General features: G+C 41.9%; 1 protein-coding gene across 1 annotated transcript; it reads right to left on the reverse strand.

Moving 5' to 3' along the window:
- Positions 1–5,795: 5,795 nt before the first annotated feature.
- On the reverse strand, positions 5,796–17,672 carry TRIM38 (tripartite motif containing 38). The gene is made up of 6 exons (XM_006872884.1): positions 17,265–17,672; positions 14,294–14,389; positions 12,086–12,316; positions 11,022–11,044; positions 10,812–10,924; positions 5,796–6,322 (listed from the first exon to the last, which is right to left on the reverse strand). Exons 1-6 carry the CDS (start codon positions 17,670–17,672, stop codon positions 5,796–5,798), a joined length of 1,398 nt encoding a protein of 465 aa, XP_006872946.1.
- Positions 17,673–23,415: the final 5,743 nt, after the last annotated feature.

Here is a 23,415-nt window from a genome sequence, read left to right on the forward strand (position 1 = left end):
ATTTGCTTGGCTGTAAATCTTTACAGGAGCAGAAAGCCCCATCTTTTTCTCATGGTGATATGAAGTGCTAACCTTGCAGTTAGCAGCCCAACGAGTAACCTTCTCCACTACCAGTGCTCTTTATATCAAGCTTATAAGGTTTCTATTTTCATTGATCATGTTATTGTGTCCCCCTCTTTAATTGCCATATAAAATTATGAGTTAATTAAGCTGTTCTTGTTAAGTGTCATCTAGTTGGTTACGGCTCATCGAGACCCTGTATAGGGTTTCCAAGGAGCAGCTGCTAGGTTTGAACAGCCAACCTTGAGGTTTGCAGTTCAGAGCTCATCCTACAATGGTAGGTAGAATACTAAAGAATTATAGTATTCAAAATATAGGATAAAAAAGGGATGAGCCCACGTAGAAGAAAAATACCGTAGTAATAAAATAAACCGCCTATTAGCAAAAGAACAAAGAGAACACTGGGGAATAATAGAGGGCTCATAGTCAGATTCGGGGGCGGGTAAAAGAACTCAATATGGGACACAGAGGCAGAGGATATCAATGGAAAAATGAGTGGAGACGGTGCCTGGAAAACTGGCTCACTAACAAAATTAAACTGAATCCTAACTTAGCATAATGTACAAAGGTGGACTCCACATGGGTAAGAGATCAATCTGAAAGGACAGGGTAAAACTACAATTTGTAAAAGAAAAGACCACCCTGCAAACTGAAAGTTTTGGGAAAACGTGGCCTAAATGAAGTCCATAAGAAAAAGCCATAGGCAAAAATTAGCGACTTTGATCATATTAAGAAGAAGAGTTTTCTGTTCAATTAAGGAAACTATGACAAAGTTAATACAACACCTCCCGGCCTCGAGGCTCCTTCTCCTGCTTTGGTTTCTTAACTCACCTCACTCTCTCCGTTGCTAAGTGGCGAACTCGGTTTCCATCTCCTGGACATTCTGACAGTACCGGTCCGGTTCCCAGAGCTGGGAAATGAGAGCAGCGTCTGCAGAGGTTATCTGAGGTTTCTCAGGTCTCAGAACCTGAAGCGCATAGGAGGGTTTTCAAGTTTTTTTTAAGTCTAGGTGAAGGGAAGACGTGACCTGTCACGTGAAAAGACCCCCTCTGGAAGACCGGGTCTGTAGAAGAGAAGCTGGCCAATCAGAAGCGCCAGAAAAGTTAGTCACATATGGGGCGCGCGCAGCATCACTGGGAGCTTTAGAGGGCGCTGGTGTTCGTAGCGGCCGGGGGGTGGGGCCAGGCGGTGGGCGGGGCTCCTGCGGCCTGAGAAGCGGCTCCAGGCAATCCCGGGCTCGAGACCAAACCTTCGAGAGTTTGTTCTGCTAGACACCGCAGCGCCGCGTCTTCTCTCGAGTCCTCTCAGCCGTCGCCGCAACCTCCTCCATAACCTCTACCTGCCTCCTCCCGGCTTCCGCTGCCTCAGACGCTCCAGTGGAATCCCAACCTCGGGGCCAAGCTTTTCCCTATTTCTGCTTTTTTCTTGCCACTACAGCCTCCTGACACTGTGATCCGGGCAGGCCCCGCAGGAATTTTATCCCCGCCACCGGCCTCGCACTAGTATCGCACGTCCGCTATCCTTAACCTCGACCCCTTTGCTGATGCAACTAAGGGTGAAGACTTACTCCTGGCAAGAACGGAGGATTACTTTCATATTAAGAATCCAGCAACGGAACGGCAGAAAGACACTGAGTATGGTTCAGGGCATTGCGGATGATTATGACAAAAAGAAACTTGTGAAAGCTTTCAAATGGAAATTTGCCTAAAATGGTATCGTGATTGAACATACTGAATACGCGAGGTTATTCAGCTTCAAGGTGACCAAAAAAAAAGTATTTGCCAGTTTCTCTTGAAGGTTGGCATTGTCAAGGAGGAGCAACTTAAGGTTAATGGATTCTAAAATGAACCTAAATATATGGAGAATTTCTTGAGTAATTTTGTTCTCTAGACCCAGTTTGGCTGCCTTGTGAAATGGTCATTCGAACTCTCATTCACACCTGTATGATTACAGAAAACATGGGGTATGTAGGCTAGTAACACATTAAGAAAATTGCAGTAAAATGGTAAAACTCCGTATTCATCTTAACATGTTTCCAGTGGAAAAGATTTTGTTTTGAGTGCTTAATGTTCAGTTGATTACTTTTCATTTGAGTAAATGTTTGTTTGTTTGTTTGTTTTTTTTGGGGGGGGGGTTGTATTAAACCCTGTATGTTGCAGCTTAACAATAAAAATTGTTTAAAATCTATGAATCCTTTAAAAAAAAAAAAAAAAGTATGTTCTGCTAAACTGACGCCGGAATCGAGTATCTGTTCCCTCCGACTCTGCCACATCAAGCAGGTTGCCTAGACATGGCAGCAACCTAGCAAGATCGTCCCTATGCGGAGTCGCTGCTTTCTGCACCCTTGATCTTCTGTGTGTGTGTGTTTCATAAATAACTGAATTACAAATGTGAAAATCTCTTTTGAGATGAGTTCTTAATGGAGAAACAAAAACAATTCATTGTAAGAAAAAAACTCATAACTGCACTGTGGGATTACTCTATAAGCAATGTAAACACTCGTTTATTTATGCTTATTGGCTAATCTATATTGAACAATAACAATGTATTATGGTGTACTTGCGTTTATTTACTAATCTGTATTGTGTTTCACAATATCAAAGATTCTGCTTCTCTCGACCTTCCTACAGAATCAAAGGCTCTTCAAATTGACAATTCTTGACAGGGATTGAGAACCTAGTAAGCAAAGTAAACACGGGTTTGTCGTGGACAGCAGAGCATGTTAGTAAATAACGGTGTATACTTTTTTTTTTTGTCTTTTTATCCAGGTTCTGTTTCCTGACCTGCTCTGGAAGAGTTACACCGGGTTGTCACTATGCCTCACCTTTGTGGTCATTACATTTCATTTCTATTGCTAGGCGCATCCCTGTCAATTTCTCATTTTATCTTGATCGCATCTTTTGGTTTCCAAAGGTTTACTTTGTTGCAGTATTAAAAATAACCAGGCAAACTTTTATACTTATTTTATCACTCTTTCTTGTTCACCAATTTAAGGAGCCCTGGTAGCATAGTCCTGGTGTGGTACTGTGAGTTAATGTACTGGACTGCAAGGTCGGTTTAAACCGCAAGGTCGGCAGTTCAAGCTCACCTGCCGCTCCTTGGAAGCCTTATACAGGATCGCTATGAGTCAGGACCGACTTGACAGCACTTAACAACAACAACAGGTAGCATAGTGGTTATGCGTTGGGCTGCTTGGTTACTAGTTCGAATCTACCAGACGCTCCAAGGAAGAAAGAAGAGACTTTCTGCTTCCTTATTTACAGCCTCAGAAACCCTTAGAAGGGTCACACTATGAGTCAGAACCTACTTGAGGGCACACAGTCAAGTAAAAGAGTCAGGGATATAGAATTCCCACGGAGATTAGTGATATTCACATTTGTCTTTGCTTACTGTACAAAAAGAGATAGTGTTTCTAAGTTATCCATTGGGTCCCTTTCACTTGTGTTAGTGTTCTGGGTATGTTGGGGCAGAGAACGATGTAGGCTGGGGAATAATATTGGTAACTTTCTGACCTCTTCTCTTTCTTCCTTTGGCAGAAATGGATGCCCAATCATGCCTCTGACTTCCAAGTCCAGTTCTTTTGCTTTATTTACCCTTGCCTGAGGAGATTTATTGCAAGGAATATGCAATTATTGTTTTTTAAATTTTCACATGTTTATCATTTCCATTATATGGGGATACACATAAATTTTTTAATTGTTGGGAGCAGCTAAACCGAAGGTCTCAGACTTGGGGGAAGTTTAAGTGAGGACAAAAGGATTGCAACTAAACACTTGTGGTCCAGAAAATTGGGCTGTTCCCAGGTCAGGCTGCCCCCTGAGGAACTTGCAATGCCTGCCTCAGGGAACAAGGAATTTGAAAAATCTTTCCTTGTTTGCAGTCATGACCTTCAGTTTAGTCTGCAAAAAACGTCTAGCTGCCCTATCTCTAGCAACTGCATTCTTCTCATAAAGTTTCTCTTACTTCTTGCATCAAAAGCATGAGATGTTATTGTACTTTTTTCCCTACCCCCAGCACTCTCCTTTGATATGTGTATATAATAAACGGGCTGAATTTTGGTTGGTGTCACAGTATCTCCATCAGAGTGCTGTGTCCCATCTGGTCCCAACTTTACTATTTTCATTTTGTGTCTTGTGTCTTCCTTTTTTTTAAATCTCCCATCACCATTACTTGGATTTAAATTCTCCATGCAGGTTGCAGAGTATAGCCAGTTTGTCAGACGTGACATAAAATGACATTGACCTCCTTAATAATGTTGTTGTTGTCAAGTGCCGTCGAGTCGATTCTGACCCATAGTGACCCTGTATAGGGTTTCCAAGGAGCAGCTGGTGAGCTTGAACTGCCAACCTTGCAGTTCAAACAGCTTTGCAGTCTGGCACATTAACCCACAGAGCCACACCAAATAATAGCATCCCTTAAATTATTGCTCTCTGACAAAAGAATTTTTCAGAGGATTCTGCAAATGTTGAATGGGATGCATACATATATACATGGAGTCCTAGTGTGGCCCTGTAGGGTAAATGCTGGGCTGCAACATCAATTTGAACTGCAAGGATACATACATACACACATAGCTCAGTTGCTCTGTAGGGTAAGCACTGGACTGTGAACCTCAAGGTCAGGAATTCAAGCCCACTAGCCCACTGAAAAGATTTACAGCTTATTTAAACCCTATGGTGGTGGTGGTTGTTGTGTGCCATGAAGTTGGTTACAACTCATAATGACCCTGTATCCAGTTTCTGAGGCTGTAAATCTTTATGGGAGCCGAAGGCTGACTAATCTTTCTCCCATGGAATGGCTGGTAGTTTTGAACTGCTGACGTACAGAGTTGCTATAAGTCAACACCATATAACCATCACCATCATAATAAATTAGCAATTTAGTAGCTTTTTTCTTGTCATCAGTAATGTTTATATGCTGACTGGCTTCACTTTTGTCTTGCCATTGGCCCACTCTGGTATCATATGGAATGTAGTTTTCACAACAAACCTCTGGAGAGTTAAGTCATATTTAATCATATCTGAATAATAATAAAGACTGTCAACAATCATGTCAGCAATGAGTATTTATTAAGCTTTAAAAATATTTCAAGACAGCTGACTTTAGCATAGTTTAGCAATCAGAATTCTTTCAAGATGTGAGTTTCCCCTAGAATTTGTTCCCACTCTTAATCGCCTTTTCATTTGAAGCATCTCATTATCAGCTAGTTTTAACTTTTCTTGCAAACTTGTTTATTGCTTTGGCAAAGCCTTCTGAGTTTACAGCATCATCTAGGACTACAACTCATATTATTAATCAGTATGCTAGAAGATTAACTACTATTTTTATTTTCTTGCTCTTTTTGCAACAGGCAAAGACTTGCAGCTTTTCCTCCTCCCCTATATACCAGTTCAAATGGCATCATACATAGGATGAAATGGGAGAACCCAGGGTTCTTGATCTTGGGACAAGTCATTGACTTTTCCCTACCCAAAGACTCTTGAAAATCAAACCTCTGAACTCATTGAAGGGACATGGAGAGGACAATGTTTTGCCACTGCTGTTATCTTGCATCCTCTCAGTTCAGGCTGAACATCTGTGGTATCATTTACAATTTTTACATGCATTCATTTAATGCAGCTTATTTATTAAGTACACTGGGGGAAAAGCAATGCAGAAAACAGACCAAATCTCTGTTCTCATGGGATTTACACTATATTCTTTGTGCTGGTTAAAACGAGGAGACTTTACTGTTTTCATTCTTCATCTTGGGAAAGTAGGAACAAAGGAGAGAATTTATAAACATGGAAATAGGGCCGGAGAGTACCAGAGAAGGAGGCCTTCGGGAAGGTGAAGATGTGGGAACCAGTGGTCATGTTATAAAAGGATACAACCCCTGCCTCATAATCCAGAAAAATCCCTACAACCAAAGGCTTCTCCTTCAATTGAAGGTAAGTTGGAAGAGAGCAAAGTGCCATATAGCCTTCCTTTTGACACAGTCTTATGGTCCAGAAACCATATTTGGGCTTCTGCTTCACTCTGTTGTCTCTCTGCACATTTTCTCTACAAACTCCTAAATCCCACGCAGTTCCTTCTCCCACATAAACTTCAAAGTAGTGTCTCCCTGAGGTGAAGCCCTCACAACCCAGGACACAATGGGAGGCGCTAAATCTCCCAGGAGAAGCATCAAAATTCCCCTTGGTGTTTCTGAGAGCCACTTGTCTCTGATCCTCAGAGATAGTTAGTCCAGGATGGGCTGTATCTGGATCCAGAGTCACACTGACTGCAAAGAAGGACAACATATTTTTGGTGTTGAGAGCACAAGTTCATTGTTAATAAAACCAGCCTTTGTTCAAATGCCAAGCATAGTTTCTTACTAGCTATGTGGGCTTAGTCAAGTCATTCAACTCTCTGAATTTCAGTTTTGATTGTGTTGTTGGTATTAAGTGCTGTTGAGTCAGTTCCAACCTATAATGGAGCTATATAGGGTTTCTGAGGATCAGCTGTTGAGCTTGAACTGCTGACCTTGAGGTTCAAACCAACCTTGCAGTCCAGCTCATTAATCCATAGTGCCACACCAAGACTTGATGCTGTTAAGTGCCGTCAAGTTGATTCCAACCCATAGGGATCCTGTATAGGGTTTCCAAGGAGCAGCTGGTGAGCTTGAACCGCCGACCTTGCAGTTCAAACTGCTTTGCAGTCTGGCACATTAACACACAGCGCCACACCAGGACTCATTATAAAACTCTTGGCACATGGTACCCTAAACCAAGCCAACCCTACAACCATCAAGTCTATTCTGATCATAACAGCCCTCCCTATAGGACAGAGCAGAACTGCTCCATAGAGTGTCTAAGAGTGTAAACCTTTACAGAAGCAGTTTGTCATATCTTTCTCTCTCAGAGCGGCTGGTGGATTCATACCATTGACCTTCTGGTTAGCAGCTGAGTGTTTTAATCACTGCAGCTCTTTGGCACATGGTGAGTGGTCAATTCCACTGCTATTCATTAGGTTTTCAGTGAGTAAATATTCGGAAGTACTCCATTTCTCCGTCTTCCTAGTCTGTCTTTGTCTGGTAGCTCAACTGAAACCTGTCTACTGTGGATGACCCTGTTCGTATTTAAAATACCATGGCATAGCTTCCAGAATCACAGCAACTCACAAGCCACCACAGTAAGGAAACTGACAGCTGTGTGGTGGGAGTGGCCAACAAATGGTAGTAATAGTATTGTCATCATTTCATTATCATCACTACCTCAGTCACATAAAGAGGCTCGGGATGAGAACTCACTAGGGCTGATATAGCTACTGTCCTCTCCAAAGCCCTGTCTCTCTCTTGTGGATCTTCAGTTATCATGGAATACTGAAGTACTATTTTCTCTCTCACTACCAACACTGAGGAGTCCTGGTGTGGATTTGTAGCATAAGCACTGGACTGCAAGGCTCAATTTGAACTGCAAGGTTGGCAGATCAAACTCACTAGATGTTCCTCAGAAACCATATACAGGGTTTACTATGAGTAGGAATCAACTTGATGACACATAGCCACCAACATTGTTTATAAGTGACACATAATAAAAAGATATAAAAAGGTTGGAAATTAAAGGATTTATGTGTGTATATATGTGTGTGTGTGTGTGTGTGTGTGTGTGTGTGTGCATCATTCAATAATTTGCCCAGAGAATCCTTCAATAATGAAAGTCAAGGCTTGAATTTTTTCTTTAATTTCTCCAGCTTGAGAAATGCTGAACGTGTTCTTCCCTTTTAGTTTTCTAACTCCAGATCTTTGCACATTTCATTGTAATATTTGACTTTGATCTGTGTTGGAAAAAGTACAGCCAGAGTGCCCTTTGGAGGCCAGGATGGCCAGACTTCATCACTCATACTTTGGACATATTGTCAGCAAGGAACAATCACTGGAAAGGGATATCATGTTTGGTAAGGTGGAGGGTCAGAGAAAAAGAGGAAGAGCCCCCCAGCAAGATGGATTGGCAAAGTGTCAGCATCGATGGGCTCAAGAGTGGCAACAATTGCGAGGTTAGCCCAGGATCGGGCAGTGTTTCGTTCTGTTTCATTCTGTTGTGCATGGGATTGCTTTGAGTCAGTACTGACCACCACCAACAACAGCATATCAAAAGATTTCATTAGAATGAAGAAGGTCACTTCATAAAGATAAAATGAGCAATTCACTAGGAAGATACCACAATTCTAAACATACACGCTCTAAAAATATAGCCTCTGCATATACAAATTAAAAATTACAGAATTACAAAGAAAAATATTATACTTTTGAAAATTTTTCAAGCCCCCTCATATAACACTCATAGCATGTATAAGACACTAATGCAGGGAGGGGATTGTGTGGTTTTTAAAAAACACATAACATGCACGTTATTTGCATAAAAATATGATGGACAATTTTACATTCATCACTATCATCATGGAGTATTTTCATAGTCTTCCTTATACAATTGATACAACAGGCAGAAAAACAAAGAGAAAACACAAAAGATTTAACAGAAAGCAAGCCAAATCTAATAGTCTAAAATATAAAGCCTAAAATTTAATAAGCAGATAATGTGTCTAGGAATTTAGTTTCTGTTAGCAGCCATCTAGTTGGACCTGGCTTATGGTGACCTTACAAACAAAAGGATCATACCATGTTTTCTGCAGGGTTTCCACTACATTATTTTCAGGTTAGGTAAGATTTTGCAGCCAAATGAGTTATGAAAACATTTTTAGTTTTTAGAGGTTTTTAAATTTTGTAATTGTCAATAAGAATTCGTGGAACTTATGTCGTTGTTGAGTCCATTCCAACCCATAGCGACCCTATGTAAAATAGAACAAAGCACAGCCTGGTTCTGCACCATCCTCATAATTGCTCCTACACTTGAATCCATTGTTGCTGTCATTGCGCCAATCCATCTCTTTGGGGTCTCCTTCTTTTTCACTGTCCCTCCACTTTACCAAGCATGAAGTCCTTCTCTAGGGATTGGTTCCTCCTGAAAGATGTCTGAAGTATGAGAGACGAAGTGTGGCCATCCTGGCTTCTTCCAACACATATTTGTTATTCTGGTAGTTCATGGCACCATAACTCAAATGCATCAATTCTTTTATGGCCTTCCTTATTTACCCTCCAATTTTCACATGCATATGAATCTATTGAAAATACTATAGCTTGGGTCAGGCACACTTTAGTCCTCAAACTGACATCTTTGCTCTGGAATACTTTAAAAGGTCTTGTGTAGCAGGTTTGCCTAATGTTTTTTGTTGGGAGCAACTGAGCCGAAGTCCTCCAACTTGGGGGAATGTAACCGAAGGATTGCAACTAATCAGCTGTGGTCCAGAAAGTCGGCTGCACCCAGGTCAAGCTGCCCCCTGAGGAACTTGAAGGGCTACCTCAGGGGACAGGGAACTTGCAAGGTCTTTCCTTGTACACAGCCATGACCTTCAGCTCAGTCTGCACAAACATCTAGCTGCTCTAATCTCTGTTTCCCTAGCAACCACAAGTTATATTCTTCTGATAAAGTCCCACTTACTGCATGCACAAACAACGCCAGATGTTCTTACACTCTTTTCCCTGCCCCAAGCACCTTTTGATATGTGTATAAAATAACTTGCTGCATTTGGTCTGGGTCACAATTTCTCCATCAGAGTGCTACGTCCCACCTGGTCCCAACTTTACTTAATTCATTTGTGTCTTGTGTCTTCCTTTTCTTTCTAATCTCCCATCACCCCTACTTGGGTTTAATCTCTCTGCACCAGACGCAGAGAACTGCGGATGCCAGACATGGCATTTTTTGTAGTTATTAAAATGTGGTTTTGGTTATGATTCTAACTTTTACCGTATCTGTTGTTTAGGCCTAGTTCTTAAAACCATTTGGACCACAGCCTGTACATAATAGTCACCTTTCTTGAATTGCTGAGAGGCAACTGAAATAAAGTGATAGACAAACTTAGTTAGAGGTGTGCCTGACCCAAGTCATGATATGCATGTGAAAGTTGGACAGTGAATAAGGAAGACCATAAAAGAATTGATACATTTAAGTTGTGGTGTTGAAGAAGAATATTGAAAGTACTATGGACTATCAGAAGAACAAATAAATCTGTTATGGAAGAAGTACAGCCAGAATGCTCCTTAGAAGCCAAGATGATGAGATTTCGGCTCTCTTATGTCAGACATGTTATCAGGAGGGACCAGTCCCTGAAGGATGACCTCATGTTTGGTAAAGTGGGAGGTCAGTGAAAAGTTAAAAGACCTCCAATGAGATGGATTGGCACAGTGACAGCAGCAGTGGACTGAAGTGTAACAACAATTGTGAGGATGGTACAGGACCAGGTTGTATTTCATTTTGTTGTACATGGGGTCACTATGAGTCAGAACCAACTTGATGGCACATAACAACAACAGTGATGTGACCCTGATCATGTATCAGGCATAGTGCTTAGCATTTCCACATGTTGATGCATTTAATCTTCATGACAATACAATAAAGTACAGATATTTCATCTTTTAATTTTTCAGAGTGGGAAACCGAGGCAGTAATTTGCCTGAGGTCACATTGCTAATACAAGAGCAGGGATTTAAAGGGCCTGCCCAGATAACTGGTATGCTGCCTATGGGAGAGTTCATTAAAGCACGCAAACAAGGCAGATTGTGGCCACTCCACTGAAAACAACAACACAACCTCTCAAGGACAGGTGATGAACTTAGCTACTCTTTAAGGTCTCTCCCATCCACACAGCATTTAGTAATTTTTGAGTTCACATACCTTGATAGCGTCTTAGCATTTTCTTGAAATCAAAGTAAATCTCCGGAACATTGAACACAGTGTTAAGCTCCAAAGAGACAACTTCTGGGGTTTCTAGTTTCACAGCTGAACTCCTAAAAAAAGCAGAGGTCCAAAAGACTTCTTTAGTAGTACATCCCATTCAGCTCTTTATACCCCAAACTTCCTCTCCTGCATTCATGCAGGGCTTACCTGTTCAAAGTGTCCTTCACATCCTACAGAGGAATAAAGACAGAAGGTGAGTGTGAGAACTATTTAATGGGGTTTGGCATGTGGGGCTGTTCCCTATAAATCCTCCTTCCAAAGAGTGAAAAAGAACCACCCCAACCTTATATATTGATGAATCAATGCCTAGAAATACTATTCTCACCTCAGCCCCCTTGAAGATTCAACATGGCAGGATGTTTATCAATGTGTGATTCTCTTATTTTCCTTTCCAATGCCAATAATATTTTTAATCACATCAATCTGTGGACTGCTTGGAGAAGGGGACAGGACCATGCTGCTCCCTTTAACAAGATTTGCTTTTAGTGATCTAATTTCCTGCTGAGTGAGCCCATATTGGAGAACTTTTATGACAAAGGTTCTTAGTGGTGAATACATGCATAGCCCTTGACTGGATTGCTAAGGCAATGGCAGCAGATGTCGCATGGTTGTGATAAAGTCATGCTACACTCTCAACTCTAGTAGTAACCAGATATCACAACCCAAGGGATTAATCTCAATGGCTTAGATCCTTCATGTTGCTTTAATGAGGTCCCACTTTCCTACCACACTCAGTTTGAGTGTCAGGATTCTGTGTGCAAAGGCAAACTGGTGGTGGAAGTTGTTCCATGATTCCATTTGGCTCACCAAGCTATATCCATCCAGATGGATGGTATTTTTCTAATTATCATGAAGCTCCTCTATGGACCAGTGAAGGCCATCCTGAAGATTGTTGATGGTGTTAAGTGTTGTCAAGTCAGTTTGACTCATAACAACCCTGTATAGGGTTTCCGATGAGCAACTGGTGGGTTTGAACTGACAACCTTGTGGTTCGCAGTCCAGTGCTGATCCTACAGCACCACACCAGAAGTCCATCCTAAAGATACTGATGTACGTTTAAAAGAAACCTTCCCTTTGGTTTCCCCTGCTAAAGTGTTACTTTTGAATAAAGAGAGGTAGGCCTGGCCAATCTACCCATGCTTCCATACCATTCTCTTCTTAATAGCTCAATACAGACACTTTCTTTTCCTCTCCCAAGCCCACAGTCTCACCTGAAGCAATTCCTGAGGTGAACCCTGACATTTCACCTCTAGACTCAAGACATAGTTCATCATTTCATGGCTCTTCTGCTCTAGATTTTCCTCATTGTACTTTAGTCTTCTTAGAGTCTCTTCTTCTTCTCTCTCCAGCCTCCACAGACAACACTTTTCCTCCTCATGCAAGAAGCTTTGGAGATTCTTAAAGTCAGACTGTATTTTTTTCCTCTGAATATCTATCTTCTCCTAGAGACAAGAAAAACATTATGTTTTTCATGAGTCACTTGAGCTAGAAGAACGTTCCAGGTTCTCTGCTACAAAGTCCTGTCTGGGAGACAAGCACTCAGAGGTTGTCCCTGATTCTCCATAGTCATATTATTTATTTTCTTCTTCTTTAGTCAAGATGTAAGGGAAGGGTGTTGTTGTTGTTGGTAAATGCCATCAAGTCAGTTCTGACCCATAGCAAGCCCTTGTAGAGTTTCCGAGGAGCAGCTGGTGATCTTGAGCCACCAACCTTGTAGTTCAAACTGACTTTGCAGTCCATCTCATTAACCCACAGTGCCATATGAGAACTCCAGGGGAAGGGCGGGAGCCTGAAATAGGACCAAGCTCAGATACTTTATCAGTTCTGTGGATAAAAACCAATTTTTATTTGGAATATAAGAAAGTACCTCTGAGTATGAGGGACATTCTTGACTCAAAAGTTTAGTCAACAAGACTAGATTTTAAGACAACCAGACTGGTAAAAGAATCTCTAATTCTCAGCAGAAGGAGGGCCAGGATTGGCATGTTTTTATTATGTGTTTATTGAGAAATCTTTAGCCATCAATCCAGGGGCAAATGGACAATTTAATCATCCCCATGAGTCAGACTGAAGTCTTGGTGTGGCTCTGTAGAATAAGCACTGGGCTGCTAGCCACAAGGCCGGAGCTTCAAACACACTTAGAAACCCTATAGAGGGTTGCTATGAGTTGGTACCAACTCTGCGACCCTTAACAACAACAATAATGTGTAAGACTGGCAGAAACCAAATGGTATGTCTTATAGAGCTCAACTTTCATTTGAGGTGGGACACAGAATTATATTTCCCATCAGTGTTTCTTCAATTCATGTAGCATTTCAATGACTTGTGATGTGGTAGAAGAGTCATTGGTTTAGAATGAAGTTGAGATTTTTGTACAAGACAGGTACAGCCTTAACTCTTGCATTGATGAGGTTTCCATATATTTTGGTTACAGTCAAGTCTTCCTCTCTTTCCTCCTTCTCCCTTCCCCACTTCCATTCCCCAAAATCATGGAAATGAGGGAAGTAAGGGTTTCCATTGAAAACTAAACTTTAACTTTGTCATACACAGGATCAAGGCTACGATTGAAAGGCTCTTGAAAGAAACAAAACAAGACTCTGGTATTTGACTGAAAATTGATGGATCACATAAAGGAATGTGTTTGTGAGAATGGAGAATCTGGTTGATCATGGGAATATCCTCAGAGACCCCATGGTCTTGCGGTTACAAGTAAGTAGGCTGTTGCAGCAGTTATGGTTTTCATTTATATATCAAATGTGTTTCCTACATCAGCCTCCTTGACAAATACGAATCTCACCATAGAGTGAATCTGTTTTTAGAATACTCACAAACTCAGGTTTTTACTTTCCATATGGTTGTTTAAAGCAATAAAACTTAGAGATTCTGCACTGTGGTAACTGGGCCAAGCTAATAAGTTTGAGACCTTCAAACCAATAAGATACTTTGAGATATTTAAAACGTAAGTCTAATGAATACTTGCTGTTGTTAAGTTGTTGTCAAGTTGGTTCTAAACACAGAGATCCTGTATAGGGTTTCTGAGGCTTTAAAAACCTTTTGGGGAGCAGAAAGCCTCATCTTTCTCCTGTGGAATGACTGGTGGGCTTGAACCACCAACCTGTCTGTCATTAGCAGTCTAGTGTTTATTCCATGAAGCCACCACATCCCAATCAAAGATAGTTCTAGATAAATAGACACAAATTCTACTACTGCTGACAGGTATCAATAATTCTAGTCTACTAAAGAATTAAAAGGACGGGAGGTAAATTCTCGTGGATATGGACATAAAAATTATATAAAAATAAATAACAGTTTGGTTTAGTAAGAATAAACCATCACATTGTCTTTGCCTCATCATCCCCTCCCTGACCATGAGCTCTAAGATAGAAAATAGCTTCGTATCAGTAAACTCAGATTCTTACCCTCCATTGGCTTATTTGCTTTGTTGTCGATGCCTTTAACTCTATATATTCATCATTGAGTAGACTCAAATTTGTCAGAGCTTCCTGGAGCTTTTCCTGAAGAAAACAAATGGATGTGTAAAGTCAGTTTAATTTGCATATGCTGCATTCCAATGGGAATCCCAGCCCTTCAAGATAAGTGAGAATAAGTGTATGACTTGTTAAATGTAAAACTGAAGATCTTGTCTGTAAACCTTCACTCAAGTCACAATAAAAAGGTTAAAAAATTTATAAAGCCAAAGCACAATGGTCGGGGGCATTCTCTGAGTTGAGGAAATGGAGAATATTGGTTTGTGAGTAGGACAGACTTAAGGGGACATATAGAAAAGGTTTATAAGAGGCATTTTGACCAACACTAAAATATTTGTCTCCTGTCCTTCTGTAAGCCCAACAAATATACTTTAAAAAATTTCCAGCATTCTCAAAGAAGGGTCCTATGTAACTAGCAAAAGGCTGTATTGCCCCTGTTATATGACAAATGTGATTCTAAGTTTTTCATATACCAATGTGTGGCACTACAAGTTAATGTGCTGGACTGCAAGGTTGGTTTCTTAACCACAAGGTCGATGGGTTCAGGCTCCCCAGCTGCTCCTCAGAAACCCTATCAGTGTTGCTATGAGTCGGAAACGACTTGATGGCCCTTAACAACAACAACGTCCTTAAAGCTCAGAACAGCCCTCGTTTGACAGGTGAGGAAATCAAGGCATGGAGATATTACATATTACTATTAAGGAGCTCTGGTAGCGTAGTGGTTACGAATCGGGCTGCGAACCTTAAGGTCAGCAGTTCGAAACTACCAGCCGCTCCGTGGGAGAAAGATGAGGCTTTCTACTCCTGTAAAGATTTACACCCTTGGAAACCCTGTACAGGGTCGCTATGGGTCGGAACCGACTCGATGGCACTTCACAACAACAACAATTGTACTGAAAAGAAAGTATTAAATAACTTACCCAAAGTTACCTATCTAGTAAGTGGCAGATGTGGAATTTCAACCTGACCAATCTGGCTCCTGAGGCTCCTGAGTCTGTGCTTATTATCACTACTCTACACATTTTCTTAGTATGTGCTGCTGTTGTTGTTGTTAAGTGCTGTTGAGTCAGTTCCAACTCACAGGGTATTTGAGAAGCAACTAGTGAGTTTGAACCACTGCTTATCTTATAGCACCACACCAAGATGTGGTGGGGGAAGTAAACTGTGCATATTCACATTACAGATACAAGCTGCTCCATGAAGCTTAAGAAAAGACACTATGTGCCAAGCGTGGGTCAACGTCAGTACTGGCATGTGCTTTTGAAAGGTCAGGAGCTTTAATATAAGACCACCTCCTAACCTACAGAGCAGGGAACAAGAACCCCTACCCTGAGAACAATATCTAGACGAAGCAGAGAAAGAACGAGGCAATGGGACGATTCTCACTGCTCCTTCATTTTGCCACAGCCAAAGGCAGCCTTCCATGAGAAATCCAGGAGTTACCCAATCTCTCTCTCTCCCCTTCATTATCCACAACCAGTCATTTCCAAGTCATGTGACTTTCTTCCTAAATCTCTCTTGAAACCTGCCCCTATTCCTTTTCTAATTGGAATAATTTAAATTTTACTCCTCGCTAGTCTTTATGTTTTATCCATGCCAGAGTGATCTTTTTCGTTTTGGTCTTTCATCACTCTCAAGGTCACAATCTAGTTGTCACAGAGTCAGTTCTGACTCATGGAGATCCCTTGTGTGCGGAGTGTGCTCCATTGGGTTTTCAAGAGACATTTACGGTTGGGTTTCAGCTGCTAACTCTTCCACTGGTAATTGAGTGCCTAACTGTTTGCGCCAACCAGGGACACCTCAGAGTGACTTTTTTTCAGTCAATATGACCTATCATTTCCCAAATGTACATCTGGTAGCCTGTACCACACTGGGCTAGAAAAGAGATGCCAAGCTGATAACAAGTTTCCGGGCCCCATTTATCTTTCCCCTGCACACAGCCCCTGTCCTAGTCACCAAAAGTCAGGAAAGTTCTCCTGGCTGCCCATTTGCACATGTGAGTCTCCTCTGCCTGAAATGCCTCCTCTTTACTCCATCTCTCTATATGTGGTTGGAGCCCTGGTATTGCACTGTGGGTTAATGTGCTGGACTACAAGGTCAATTTGAACTGCAAAGATGACAGTTCAAGTTCACCAGCCACTCCTCTGAAACCCTGTACAGAGTTGTGATGAGTCAGAACCGATTTGATGGCACTTAACAACAACAACAATATGTGGCTAACTTTTGGGTGTTTTAAGAGTCACTTCTTCCAGGAAGACTGTCCTGATACCACTCCCTACCCTCTAGTCCCTCCTCTGTCAATCAAAGCTGAAGGTTATAGGCAGTCTTTTTTTGCTGGCTTTTCTTCCCTTACTAATGGTTGGTGGTTCAAACCTCCCCAGCAGCACTGAGGAAGAAAAACATGCAATCTGCTTCCATAATGGTTACAGCTAAGAAAACCCTACAAAGAAGTTCCACTCTGTAAGACTTGGGGTCGCCATGAGTTGAAATCATGACAATCTATTTACATATATATATAAAATCTTCTCTCCTAGAATGTATTTTGAGACCCTACCACATGAATCTCATTTTGTTTTTTTAAAATTATATACCAAGTATGAAACAATGAAGCATGCAGATAGGGTTTGAACACAATGTATTCTAGGACAGGAAGCAGTTCAGCATATCCATTCTGGATAGAGGCAAGTGCCTGACCATCCTATTGAAAGTCAGGATGAACACTCTGGGCTTGATTCAGTCAAGATCCATCAAAACTATTGTTCAGAAGAATGACACAGTGACATTTTCAGGATCATTACCTTGGGTTTCAGACTAAACCATCTCAGGTAATGGAGAAGCAGCCTGAGACCAGGACCTTGATGAGTCTCATTGCCCGCCACCACCTTCCCACCCTATGACTCACCTTGTACCCCTGGCACACATCTTCGACAAGAGCCGTGTTGTGTCCTTTGTGCTGTGGTGCCCGCTCACAACGCCAGCAGATGAGCTGGCCTTCGTCTTCACAGAACAGGTGGAGTTTCTCTCCATGTTCTTCGCACATGACATCACAGGTCATCTCCTTAATGGCTTGAATGAGGCTTCCTAGCTGTTTGTTGGGTCGGAGGCTCCCATATTGAAATGGGGCCCGACACTGGGGACAGTACTGCTCTTGATTTGGTAGCATGTAGCTTTTGTTCTGAAGGAAGTCCATTATGCATGCATGGCAATAGCTGTGTCCACAGCTGATGCTTACTGGGTCAGCCATCAGGTTTAAGCAGATGGCACAGGTGGCTTCTTCCTTCATCTTTCTGGCAGGTGCAGTTGAGGCCATGGCCTTTATTTAAAAGCTTCAACCGTGGATCTAGAAGCAGAGATGAAACAGCCAGAATTTTCCACAGTGATGAAAGTGCTCCTCACCTGAGACCCAGTGTGATGAATCGGCTGCCACTGGGCTCCAAGGGTCCTAAAGTCTTCTTTCTAGAGAGAAGAAATGGATGGGAACCTAGACAATGCATAAATACCTGGTTGTCTTATCACATGTGACTATTCAAATTCACAAAAATTGAATAAAATTAAAATTCAGTGTCACAGCCACAGTTGCCACATTTTAATTGCTCAATAGACATACGGGGCTGGTGGCTACATGACAGTTCAGATCTAGAGTGTTCCGTCATTGCAGAAACTTCTCTGAGATCAAGAGGTGAGGGAGAGAGAGGAGTATGGTAGGCTCCCTCATAGAAGTTGCCACAAGAAAGAGAATTCAGCGAGAAAGTGTGAAACGTTCATATTCTAATGATCAAGAGTAATTATTACTGGAATTTTCTTTCTTTAACTGGTTGGTCTGAGAAGTTTCCCTTGAGGCAATCAAGTATGACTCCTCCAATCTCAGATCGCTCTACCTTGCCCCCTACTTCAAGAAGGAAAAGATTCCACTAGATTAATAAATTCTCAGTGGTGATCGAACCAGTGGAATATGAAAATAATCAAGGCAACCAGAAGAACCAAATGTGTGCTTTTTGTTCTACTTCCTTCCTGCTACTTTTCCAAAAATAAAACAAAAACCCAAACTCATTGTTCTTCAAGTTAATTCTGACCCTTATAGGGCAGAAAAGAAATGCTCCGCAGGGTTTCCGAGACTAGAAATCTTTATAGGAGGAGACAGCCACATCTTTCTCCCCAGAGCAGCTGCTAAGTTCAAACTACCAAGTTTTCAGTTAGCAGCTGAGCACTTAAACACTGTGCCACCTTCTTTCCTGGTACTTTGGGATGGTGGCGGTGGTTATGTGCCATGGAGTCGGTTCCGGCTCATAGTGACCCTGTACAGGGTTTCCGAGGCTATAAATATTTACTGGAGCAGAAAGCCTCATCTTTCTCCTGCAGAACCGCTGGTAGTTTCAAACTGCTAACTTTGAGGTTAGCAGCCCGACTTGTAACCACTACACTACCAGCACTCCTTTGGGATAGAAGACTAAAAAGACAGCTAAAAAGAGGAAGGTCCTGGGGAGCAGAGCTCCAGGAGAATTTGAGCCTTGACTGTCTCTTCTCCAGGCCAGGACTGCCATCCAGAAATCCAGGGTGACTGAGACACAGGGAGTTTGCAGAACTCCTGGGCAGGCCTGATAGGCAGGGTGTGGAGAGGTGGGAGGAAAGTCAGCTAGGGGCGATCTGGTGTCTGGGATCCCTGGTACTGGACACCCTAATAGTCCACCAGTAAAGGCCCAGCAAGCAGAGACAGTAAAGGAGCAACTTCCTGGGAGCTGGAAGGAGGGAGAAAATTTGAACTGACAGTGTCTAGAATGAAAGTCAGGACTAAGATTTACCGGATAAGTGTTTCCCACTGATAATCAGGACCTGTTTGTTGGAGCCACACTGAATGTCATCTGGAGACTTCTATTCCTTGGCAGGTTAGCTCCCCTCTTCCTGAATCCCCAGGCTATTGTTCTGGCCTTTAGTCACCTGACATCCTGGATCTTCTGAGCTGTGGCATGGAGTCTGGTGAAAGAGAAAGCAACACGAATGAAATTAAAGCAAAGTTCAGACAATTTTCAGAGTTAGAGAGCTCTCTTACCAGGAAGCTTAAGTACTCTGCTCCTTCCACCAAGAAACCCTTGGCTTGAACCTTTTCCCAATTTTCCACCACAGAGCAGAGAGTTACATGTTCACTGTTAGTCCCTTCTACACTTGATACTTTCGGAGCATGGGTGAAGTTAATGTAGGCGGGGTTAAACTCAAAAGTGAAACTACTGTGGCAGGCGGGGCTCTGAAAGATCACAGGAGGAAATAGAGAAGTTGAAATGCAAAGGAAAACAAAAATTTCTGCTTTTTAAACTTACTTTCTCAAAATGCTTCTCACATAAATCTCAAAGGAGGACCCAGTGCCCCCAGTAGAAAGACTTCCTCTGCATGTTAAGGAATAAAAATGTATGTGTGACATGAGCATGCAGCACTACTTACCTCTGTCCCATTTAGCCCATGCAAACCTGTCTCAGTGTTCCCCTATCTACCTTGTTTTTCCATCCCGTACCCCTTCTTGTATATTGCCCTCCCAACACCATGAACTATGGTTTATCTGCCCCCTACCCTGTGCTCTATCATTGCCTCCCTGCACCTTCTCCAAACCCTCTCACCTCACCTCCACAGGTAACCAACAAAGAACTTTTTCTTTTTTTTTCCCCTTTTAGTATGGGTGTCTTTTCTTAAGATTTTACAATAATGGTCTTATGCAATATTTGTACTTTTGTGAAAATAGTGATGCATGCTCAACCTTGGAATAACAGGGCTCTGTGATACAGGGATTGAGGCATAGTCTGAAGAGGGGAAATAATACTAAGATGCTTGACTGTCTTATGAATCTTGGAACAGTCATCAATTACTCATATGCAAATTCAAATTGAAGCTGAAGAAAATGAAAATAAGTCCACAAGAGCCAAAATATGACCTTGAATATATTCCACCTGAATTTAGAGATCATCTGAAAAACAGATTTGATACATTAAATACTAAAGACCAAAGACCAGAAGAGTTGTGGGATGACATCAAGAACATTATACGTGAAGAAAGCAAAAGTCATTAAGAAGACAAGAAAGAAAAGGTCAAAATGGATATCAGAAGAGACACTGAAACTTGTTCTCCAGTGTAGAGATGCTGAAGCAAATGGAAGAAATGAGGAGGTACAAGAGCTGAACAGAAAATTTCAAAGGTCAGATCAAGAAGATAAAGGCAAATATTACAACAAAATGTGCAAAGATCTGGAGTCAGAAAACTGTCGAGAACCGGCCTCGACACAAGAGTTTGCTTCACGAAGGAGGGAGATCTGGCGGCGACAGAGATAGAGAAAAAATACATACAAAGATGCAAAGAGAGAGAACACAAAACACCCCGAAACCAGAGTGGATGTGACACTGGCGGGCAGACCCAGGACTACGAGCATCGTGACCCCTGCAGGCAGTAAAGCACCGCCCTGCAAACCTTAATGCATGCCTTGCCAGCTGTAATGCCTCGCATGCCAGCCGTAATGCATGCGGGCTTCGGTCTGTGCCCCTGTTTTATTTCGGGGAGGAGCTTTACACAAAGGAAGGTGGGGTTTATTAAGACGGGGTACAGAAGTGAAATGTGATTAATCGTTCAAAACAGGACACAATGATTTACAGGAATCAAATTCTAAAACATACATCGCAAATTGTCTTGATAATCTAACATCCTTAATTTTCCAGAAATTCAAGCAAATTTATGTAGTACTTTTCAGGTTCGAATCCCAGGGCAGCAACTCGGTTTCTCCAGGCTAATTAACATACCTATAGCACCTAATCTCGAATGGGAAAAAGGTGAAAAGGATTGAAAGGAGTCCCGCTGTGTCAGCTGTCTGGCCAAGGCCTGCAGGAGGAAGCAAGATGCCTAGCTGAATGGTTTGCACCTGGGGTCGAACTGGGAAGGCAGCCACCTATTATTCTTTAGACAAAGGCCCGGAATACGCCAATCTACTGAGTTAATTCTTTGGGGGAAACTTGCTTTTGGAAATTTTTACAGCCTTGGCTTTAGGAACAGTTTTTTGTTTTAATATTTGTCCATGGGTATCAAGGGCTCATGTATTAAGTTAATATCAAACATAACTGAATAATTTGATAAAGAACAGGTTGGACGAGCTTGCCCAGTGGCCAGAGTTTGTTCCTCAGAGAGATTTGTTCCCAGAACACCTTAAGCACTGCCGATACAGTGGAGGCATTGAGAGAGGCACATAAGAAACCATTTTGTCAGAGGCTACAGTTACAGGAGTTTGAAGCATAGCACAAATTAATAAGACTAAAGAGAATTATACAGAGCTACCCCAACAGTGAGTTTGTAAAAGCCAATGAACCTGGGACGTCCGGAGGTTACTTCCTTGAGCCCTCAGGGTCTCTGGCCAGCAAGTCTGAGTGCGGCCACGTGCTGGATTTTTGTCCATGACACCGGTCCTCCACACCCCCGTACCTGCGGTCTGCAACAGAAAACCAAAAAGGAAAGAACACGCTCAGCATTTCTCGAGCTGGGGGAACTGAAGAAAAAATTCAAGCCTTGACTTTCATTATTGAAAGATTCTCTGGGCACATTATTGAATGATGCAGAAAGCATCAAGAGAAGATGGAAGGAATACACAGAGTCACTATACCAAAAGGAAATGGTTGATGTTCAACCGTTTCAAGCGGTAGCATATGATCAAGAGTCAATGATCCTGAAGCAGAAATTCCAAGGTGCATTGAAGGAATTGGCAAAAAACAAGGCACCAGGAATTGACGGAATGAAAACTGAAATCTTTCAAGAAAGTGAGGTGGCACAGGAGGCACTCGCTCCTCTCTGCCAAGAAATTTGGAAGACAACTATCTGGCCAACTGATTGGAAGAGTTCCATATTTGTGCTCATTCCAAAGAGAGGTGACCCAACAGAATATGAAAATCATCGGACAATATCTATGATATTCCATGCAACTAAAGTTTTACTAAGGGTAATACAGAATCAGCTGCAAGCATACATTAACAGAGAACTCCCAGAGGTTCAAGCTGGATTCAGAAGAGGTTGTGGAATGAGGGATATCATTGCTGATGTCCGATGGATCTTGGCTGCAAGATGTTTACCTGTGCTTTATTGACTATGTAAAGGCTTTCGATTGTGTGGATCATGACAAGTATGGACAACATTGCAAAGTATGAGTATTCCATAGCACTTAATTGTGCTCATGAGGAACCTGGGCCAAGAGGCAATTGTTTGAACAGAACATGGGAACACTGAATGGTTTAAAATTAAGAAAGGTGTGCGACAGGGTTGTATTCTTTCACCATACTTAGTCAACCTGTATGCTGAGCAAATAATCTGAGAAGCTGTGTTATATGAAGAAAAATGTAGCCTCAGAATTGGAGGAAGACTCGTTAGCAACGTGCGATATGCAGATGATACAAACTTGCTTGCTTAAAGTGAAGAGGACTTAAAATATTTACTGATGAAGATCAAAGAGCATGGCCTTAGGTATGGATTACATCTCAAATTAAAGAAAACAAAAATCCTCACCACTGGACTAATAAACAACATTCTTATCAATGGAGAAAAGATTGAAGTTGTCAAGGACTTCATTCTTCTTGGATCAACTATCAACACTAACACTCACGGAAGCAGCAGTCAAGAAATAAAATGACATATTGCATTAGGCAAATCTGCTGCACAAGACCTTTTTAAAGTATTGAAGAGCAAAGATGTCAGCTTGAGGACTAAGGTGCGCCTGACCCAAGGCATGATATTTTCAATAATTTCATATGCATGTGAAAGCTGGATAGTAAATAAGGAAAATCATAGAAGAATTTGAGTTAGTGTGTTGGAGGAGAATACTGAAAGTGCCATGGGCTGCCAAAAGACTCAATAGATCCATTTTGGAAGAAGTGCAGCCAGAGTGTTCCTTGGAGGCAAAGATGGCTAAACTTCGTCTCTCGTACTTCGGACATATTGTCAGGAGGGACCAGTCTCTGGAGAAGGACATCATGTTTGGCAAGGTGGAGGGTCAGAGAAAAAGAGGAAGACCCGCAATGAGTTGGATTGGCCAAGTGGCAGCA

This window comes from Chrysochloris asiatica, unplaced genomic scaffold (assembly GCF_000296735.1).
Source record: "Chrysochloris asiatica unplaced genomic scaffold, ChrAsi1.0 scaffold00213, whole genome shotgun sequence".
In the NCBI taxonomy this organism is placed as follows: Eukaryota; Metazoa; Chordata; class Mammalia; order Afrosoricida; family Chrysochloridae; genus Chrysochloris; species Chrysochloris asiatica.

What these genes read in the sequence shown, in the direction of transcription:
- TRIM38 (XM_006872884.1), bottom strand. Translation starts at nt 17,672, where the DNA reads ATGGCCTCAACTGCACCTGCCAGAAAGATGAAGGAAGAAGCCACCTGT. An exon ending in ATGTGTGCCAGGGGTACAAG is followed by an intron (nt 14,390 to 17,264) that starts GTGAGTCATAGG and finishes TGTTTTCTTCAG; the next exon opens with GAAAAGCTCCAGGAAGCTCT. An exon ending in CACCTCAGGAATTGCTTCAG is followed by an intron (nt 11,045 to 12,085) that starts GTGAGACTGTGG and finishes ATTCCTCTGTAG; the next exon opens with GATGTGAAGGACACTTTGAA.